The 8,111-nt window shown below is 51.9% G+C and overlaps 1 protein-coding gene across 1 annotated transcript; it reads left to right on the top strand.

Annotated features, from left to right (window-relative positions):
• Nucleotides 1-279: 279 nt before the first annotated feature.
• On the top strand, nucleotides 280-5,749 carry LOC107116941 (Bardet-Biedl syndrome 4 protein homolog; the record flags this gene model as incomplete). Its single annotated transcript, XM_015418968.1, has 3 exons — nucleotides 280-421; nucleotides 1,996-2,203; nucleotides 5,120-5,749. Coding segments are annotated over 3 exons (490 nt in total), but the record flags the coding sequence as incomplete, so codon positions are not given.
• Nucleotides 5,750-8,111: the final 2,362 nt, after the last annotated feature.

Raw genomic sequence — 8,111 nt, 5'->3', positions numbered from 1 at the left:
TGAGATCTGACAAGGAACTGGACCTTTTTAAAAAAAAGCCAACTACTCTTCAGCTTTTGCAACTTGCTGAATTGCTCCACTTAGAGATGAACATCCAGAATTTGGTTCTTCTGGTTGCGAAACAGGGGGAGAATGAAGTTCCTCCCCCACTATGCTTCTCAGTGCAGTGTTTGACAGCAGGCTGAAATGGTTCTGTTCGCCGCACTTGGCCACCAGCACCGATTGTGTTTTAATCCCCTCCCCCCCGCACACACTTTCTGTTTTTTTCTTGGGACACAGGTACAACCCCCTGGTAAACCTGAATTACGCTGTTCTGCTGTACAACCAGGGAGAGAAGAAACAGGCTGTCCTGCAGTACCAGGAGATGGCAGGCAAGGTCAACATGTTAAAGGAGAGCAGCGCGATGGAGCTGGACCCTGAGGTATTCTGTCTATCTGTCTCTCTCACTTATATCCTGCCCTATCCCATGGTGGTGGGCTCAGGGCATCTCACAACAGAAATAAAATACAGCAAATATATAATTTTAAAACTAGTTAAATAAAACAGGATGGCAGCTAAGGAACATAACATTACTCCAGAGCAGCCCAATACGCTCCCTGTTAGATGTTAGCAGGATAGTACATAAGAACATAAGAGGAGCCAATGTTGGATCAGGCCAAAGGCCCATCCAGTCCAACACTCTGTCACACAGTGGCCAAAAATACAAGGTGCCATCAGGAGGTTCACCGGTGGGGCCAGGACATTAGAAGCCCTCCCAACTGTTGCCCTCCCAAGCACCAAGAATGTAGAGCATCACTTGCCCCAGAGTCCGTATCGATTCCTTGTGGCTAATAGCCACTGATGGACCTCTGCTCCATATGCTTATCCCTCTTGAAGCCGTCCATGCTTGAAGCTGCCACCACCTCCTGTGGCAGTGAATTCCATGTGAATTCCACCTCTTTGGGTGAAGAAGTACTTCCTTTTATCCGTTCTAACCCAACCGCTCAGCAATTTCATTGAGTCCCCACGAGTTCTTGTATTGTGAGAAAGGGAGAAAAGTATATCTTTCTCTACCTGCTCTAGTACGCATCTGTAGGCCTACAATGGGCAAGGGAGGCCGAGATGGTGGAAACATCTGCCACCTCAACCAAAGGCCGGGTGGAACAGCTCTGTTTTGCAGGCTCTGCAGAACTGTAGCAAGTCCCGCAGGTCCCTGATCTCAATTGGGAGCGCGTTCCACCAGGCGGGGGCCAGGGCAGAGAAGGCCCCGGTTGAGGCTAAGCGGACGTCTTGAGTTAGCCCGGTGCTTCACTACCTGTGGGCTAATGCAGAAGTGGGTCATGACGCCTCTGAAAGTGGGTCGCAGGCCACCCGTCCCTAATGGTGACTCCCTTGCCTAGAGATGAACTCCCACTTGCTTGGGGTGCTAGCGGGGGCAGCTGCACCCTTGGTGTGATGTTCGTTGGTTTCTCAAAACATCTGGAAACGGAACGCTGGAATTGATGGGAGCCAAGGTCACAGTTTGTCTAGGGCACCCAAAAACCTTAGGCTGGCCAGCCCAGGATGAGCCAGCGTTCAAAGTGAATTTAGACTTGTGGGTTATCGCAGCAAAAGGGTTGATGAGCAGAGTCCAGATCAGCCATGCTTCCCGAAAGCACCATTGAGCTCACTGGGGGAGAGAGAGCCCCACGGAAAGACTCCGGTCTATGTTTGCCCCTGCTGCTGTGCGTTTTGTACTTGAGAGCCACACGGCGGAGGGTCCTCCTTCACCACGTCCGTGAAACCGGTCTGTGCATCAGGCCAGAATGCTCAGTTGAAGCCCTCTTTTCTCCGGGATCCTCGTTCCATGGGGCAGCGACACTTCCCCGGAGATGATGACAACCCCCTTCCGCCTTGCCCGTGCATCTCGTGGAAGCAGGTTCAGAGGAGGATGTGATGTTCAAGGCCCTGCCGCGGGGCCCGACCTGACTTTCCCGGCCTCTTTCCCCCCCCCCCCCCTTTCTTTTACATGCGCAGATGGTGGACATAGCCCAGAAGCTGGGGGCCTCCTTGCAGCTGGGAGAGAGCTCAGTGTGGACCAAGCCTGCAAAAGACCCCAAGTCAAAGCAGCGAGGGAGTTCGGCCAGCAAGTCTCCCGGCGCACAGCCCCTGGGCTCGAACCAAGCTCTGGGACAAGCCATGTCTTCGGCAGCTGGGTACGGGAAGGCCATTCAGTTCCCGCCAGGTACGCCCGACTCCTTGCCCCCCCTTGTGTTTGAGAAGGTGGCATTAGTGCAGACACGCCCCTGTCCCTCCCATTGTCCGAATGCCAGGGCTGGATTCCGGTCACTGGAGATGGCAGGGCGGTGGCTGAAAAGACTGGCACTCGCACCTGTGGGGATGGAGGACCTTTTGGTGCCTGTTTCTGCAGCCCCTCAAATGGAGAGTTGATAGTTTAATGAACAGATTAAGTGGAGAAGCCTCCAGCAGCAGCCCTAGCAGCCCAGTCTAGAATTGGTTTCCGTACCCTGCTTTTCTCTTCCCTTAGGACTCTCAGAATGGCTTACAGTCGCCTTGCCTTCCTCTGCCCACAACAGGCAGCTTGTGGAGCTGAGAGAGCTCCAAGAGGAACTGCGACTGGCCGAAGGTCACCCATCAGGCTTCATGTGGAGGAGTGGGGAATTAAACCCGGCTCTCCAGATTAGAGTCTGCTGCTCTTCACCACAACACCACGCTGGGCTCTGGCATCTCGGCATAAAGGAGCGCTTCTAGAAAGCCCCATTGTGGACGGGGTGGGGTTGGGGTGGGGGGCTGGATCTTCATAGTGCCACCTCTACCAATCCAGCACAGCCCCTTTCTCGCTGTCACGGAGCCCGTGTGGTGTGGTGGTTAAGAGTGCCGGACTCATCTCTGGGAGACCCAAGTGCAAATCTCCATTTGCCCCATGGAAGCTCTCCAGGTGACCTAGGGTCAGTCACGCTCCACCTAACCTACCTCAAAGGGTCGTTGTGAGGATAAAATGGAGAAGAGGTGAATGATGTTAGCTGCCTTGGGTCCCCATTGGGGAGAAAAGCAGGGTATAAAGGAATTAAATAAGTGAAATAAAACATCTGATTGGTGTTCTCAGCCTGGGGTTAGCAGTAAGAAAAGCCAGTTTGGTGTAGTGGTTCAGTGTGCGGGCTCTAATCTGGGAGAACCAGGTTTGATTCCCCACTCCTCCACATGCAGCTGCTGGATGACCTTGGGCAAGCCATAGGTCTGACAAGAGCTGTCCTTGAAAGAGCAGTCCTCGAAAGAGCTCTCTCAGCCCCACCTACCTCCCAGGGTGTCTGCTGTGGGGAGGGGGAGGGAAAGGAGTTTGTAAGGCGCTCTGAGACTCCTTTGGGTAGTGAAGGGTGGGGTGTAAATCCAATCTCTTCCTCTTCTCCTTGTTTTATCTGTTGTCATGACCATGTTGTACAGGGCCCTGAGCCCGGTCTCTAGGGGAGCGTGGTTGATAAATCAGATGAATAAATGGATAAGCAGCCTTACCGGTGGCAGGAGAACAGGGGACAAGCATGCACACCAGGCAAGGGAGGGCTTCTCACCAGGACATCCAGGCCCTCAGCCATGCCCAGTCTGGTTCCAGGCATGGGGCACCGAATGATTTTGAAAGCACCACCCCTGGATCTGAGGCCCCTGTGGGATCCTTTTATGAACTTGTATTCACACCGTCTCCTCTAGAGCGCTTACCGAGAGCCGAGTCGAAATACTTGTGCCAAATACTGCAAAGGTCTTCCATGCAGCAGTACTTTAGAGGAAAGCATAACAGCTACTTTCCATGGTCATAGATCTGACGAAGAGAGCTGTGTTTCTCGAAAGCTTATGCTACAATAAAGTTTGTTAGTCTTAAAGGTGCTACTGAGGCTTTTTACTATTTAACATCTCCTTGTGGCTCTCCATGTGGCCTGGCCCAGTAACGTGAGAACATTTTAACATCTCCTTGTGGCCTGGCCCAGTAACGTGAGAACATAATGGACAGCGGCCCATCCAGTCTTACATGTGTGTCACACAGTGGCCAAAACCCAGGTGCCATCAGGAGGCCCACCAGCACGGCCAGAACTCCAGAAGCCCTCCTTTTATTGCCCCCCAAGCACCGAGAATACAGAGCATCACTGCCCCAGACCTTGTGGCTAATAGCCACTGCTCCATTTGTTTCTCTGGTCCCCTCTTGACGCTGTCTGTGCTTGTAGCCACCGCCACTTCTTGCATTCAATGGAGCCAGACTGTATCTGTGGCACGCAAAAGGTACCGTCTCCTTTGAGGCATGCCAACATGAGAGGTGAAGTCGAACTTTTAGCCAGTTTTGATCATCAGTTCAGGCCAGGGAGGACTGCCGCGTCACAGCACACTTTTAGGCCTTTTCAAAAGTGGAGGGGAGAGGAAGGAGGATCTGTGGTAACAGCTTGAGATAGAGGAAGAAGTGTGATGGGGCGGGGGAGATGAGATAACGGCAGAAAGAGGATAAAAAGGAAATGGTCTGGAAGCAAAACTCTGAACGGGGGAAAAAGAGTCAGAGCAGGAAGAAACAGTGGGCAGAAAATACAGGGAAGCAACAGAAGCTAGAGAAGAGAGCCAGAAAGGATTTGTCAAGCGGTGTTTTGCTTTATAGTTGGATGCCTGAACAGTGTTGTGCTTAAGTTAAGGGTTTAGGATCCCTTTGGTAGATCCTAATAGCTGACAGACAGTCACAAACCCAGCCTTAAATGATCTAAATCAGAGGTCTCCAACATGGTGCCCACGGACACCACGCTGCGTGAGGCTCTTTGCTGCGGCTCGCCAGGTGTGGCTTTTGCCCAGCAAGGCTTTTGAGTGGACGCTGGAGATATGATTGGCTGGGATTTTCATCGTGTGATAGAATGTAACCCGTGGCAGCCGTTTTGTGATCCGCTCCACTTCCACAGCAGCCATTTTGTGACTGTGCCCACCCCGCTGTGTCTGGATTCCAAAGGTGCCCGCAGGCTCAGAAAGGTCGAGGACCCCAGTGTCCATGTCCCATTGTAACTGAAGTTGCTGGTGCGCTTTAAAAGCCGCTTGCTTCAGAGTAACCATTCAAGGTCTTGTGGAGGGCCACCCATATTTCACTCCCTTCAGTGGATATTTGCTCACTTTCCTTCTGCAGGTACAGGAGTTTCCGCTCAGCAGGCAAAGCCCCCCTCCCTCCCCCTAGAGCCTGATCCTGACGCGGAGTCCGGTCCGGAGGAGGCAGAGCTACAGGAGCAAAGGCGCAAGACTGCGGGGCAAGAAGAGGGAGACGCCTGACCTGGAGAGCTTGTGAGCTCTACAAGACCCCACCCCCCACTGGGAGCCCAGGCACAGAGGAGACGGAGGTGCACTGCGTAGCACTGGAAGCCCTTTCCCTCAACACTCCACGTAGGGGAGGAAGCTTTCTGGGAGGCAGGCAGGCAGCCTACCCCAGAGAGGTGTCATTTTGTGGTAACCGGGCAGCAGGCCAAAAAGCAAAACAGCCGTCCCCCATGATGCATCCAGCAAATTCAGGGTCCGGCCTCACGTTCTGGGTGGATTGGACTTCCCTTCTGGAATCAGATCTCCAGGCTCAGCTGCAGGCCAGCCAGCCCCCCTGACCGGAGCCCTTCCACTAGTCGTTTGTCAGATTTGGGTCAGACACTGCTGCTGCCTTAGAGGGAACCTGTAACGGACTCCCAGTGGCATCAGCTTTAGGAGACTGACAAACCGGGCTTATCTCCCTTCCTTTAATTACCGGCTGGTGGAAGCAGGCAACATCAAGACTAGCAGCAGAGGATAATTTTGTTTACAGGAGCTTTATCTGTCTACAAATTAAAGTTAATAAAAGGGATCAGAGTCTCACCAAAAGCATTTTTTTGTCCTCCGCCTGCTACTGGAATCCTTTGTATTGCCAAGGGAGTATTTGCGCTAACCCAGCAGTGGCTCGGTGAATTCCAAGCCAGGCTTATTAATCACTTCCCTGTCCACAGATACTCAGAGTAATGTAGGAGACGGCACAAAAACAAATCTCAGAAGATGACAAATCTCCCTGGGAAACACAGTAACAGAATGACACTATCTCCAGGAAAGGGGGGGGGGAATGTCAGAAGTAAATGGTGAGATGAAAATAAAGGCTGATGTTGCCTACTTAGAAATGAGCAGTGTGACTATCAACAAAGCCCTTCTTGGCCATCTCCAGATCCTGTCAGGTCAGAGGACCCCCACCCCCACCCTGCAAGATCCCAGAGGTCAAGGAGCTCCACGTTAGACGTTCTTGCTAATATGCTGCACCCAAGCTGTTTTAGCTTTAGTTTTAGAGTTTCTCTCCTTTTCCGAAGATGCCCATTCATGGAGAGCCGGCATGGTGTGGCGGTTAAGAGTGGCGGACTCTAATCTGGAGAACCTGGTGTGACTCCCCATTCCTCCGCATGAAGTTTGCTGGCTGACCTTGGGCCACTCACAACTCTCTCAGCCCCACCTACCCCACAGGGTGTCTGTCACGGGGAGAGGAAGGGAAAGGCGACTGTAAACCACTTAGGGACACCTCAGGGTAGATAGAAGCGGGGTATAAAAACCAACTCTTCTCCATCTACCGTGCATGGATGGCAACCTGCCTAAAATTTAATCTACATTCAAACCTATGGAATGTAACCCAAGAAAAAGACACACTGGTATTTTAAATGCAAAAACCACCATTTAGTGCAAATGCTACAGAATTTTCAGACTTTTACCACAACCCCTATACAACACAATGTGAGAAATCAGATCAACTGCATGGTTTGTAGTAATCATACAGGCAGATTGTTTGGCACAGTACAGGAAGATAAGACTCTTTGGGGGAAACTGAAGGGAAGCTGCTGTGAATTAACTTCCCTCTACCCCTGACTGTTCTTTGTGAAGACAGAAACCAGCAGGGTCGGCCGTCGCCTCGCGGGTTACCTCCGCAAACAGATGCCCCAGCAACCACCTGGCGCCAGGATGGCAGATGCCACAGATGTGCCGTCGTGAGCTATGGTCTGTAAGCCCATGTTTGGTTCTTCCACCGACAGCTTCCCCGAGAACTCTGCTGGGCCACAGCAACAGCTGCCTGCCAAGTTTGGGCAAGAAACCACTCCACTCGTGACTAGCACAAAAATGTCAAAGGGCAACTAGGTCTACAGCACAAGTTCACTCTTAGCAAAAACCTTCCTATGACAACCATAAGGCTCTAGGTAGAGGTAAGGATGCGCATATTTCAACATTTTGTCCCACAGAATGATCTGCCGGCACAGGGAGAGACTAGCCCTGCAGACAAGACAGTGAGATGCTCTGGCTACTGCACATTTGCACTGTAACTGCCGGGAAAGCTGGGGGACTGTGGCTCAGTGGTAGAGCGCCCGCCTTGGTGTGCAGGAGGCCCCAGGTTCAATTCCCGGCATCTCCAGTTGAAAGGAGCAGGTAGTAGGTGATGGGAAAGACCTCCGCCTGAGATCCTGGAGAGCTGCTGCCAATCTGAGATGGTGAGTAAACAATACCTCGATGGGCCAGAGGTCTAGCATAAGGCAGCTTCGTGTGATGGGCTTCATCAAAAGCTGTCTCGGTACTTGTTCGTAAGACACAGGGAGAGGAAAACAAACCTGACCCAAAAACTGGAATCAAGAAACCAAAAGGGTGAGAAGAAAGTCTAATGAAGGGCCAATATTAAAAACCTAGTTAAAACTTATAATATACAAAAATGCAAGTATTTACTAGAAAGACAGCTAAACATACATAAGGGCCCAATGAAAGCCTCGTAAAAAAAATGCGGTGGCTCAAGTGGTTAAGATGCTGAACTGCAGGCTGTGGAAGGCCGGTAGTTCAGCAGTTCGAGACCCGAGTTGCCGCATGACGGAGTGAGCTCCCGTCTCTAATTCCAGCTCCTGCCAACCTAGCAGTTCGAAAGCAAGAAATGGCAAGTAGATAAATAGGTACCACTTCGGTGGGAAGGGAACAGCGTTCCGTGCGCCTTGGTGTTTAGTCATGCCGGCCACATGACCACGGAAACGTCTTTGGACAGCGCTGGCTCTTCGGCTTTGAAACAGAGATGAGCACCGCACCCCTAGAGTCGGATTCGACTGGCTTTCGAGCAAGGGAACCTTTACCTTTAAACACAAGGGCCAATACACACG

Source organism: Gekko japonicus, unplaced genomic scaffold, assembly GCF_001447785.1.
Source record: "Gekko japonicus isolate JY-2015 unplaced genomic scaffold, Gekko_japonicus_V1.1 scaffold2933, whole genome shotgun sequence".
Lineage (NCBI taxonomy): Eukaryota > Metazoa > Chordata > Lepidosauria > Squamata > Gekkonidae > Gekko > Gekko japonicus.
This window is presented reverse-complemented; position numbering and strand designations above follow the sequence as displayed.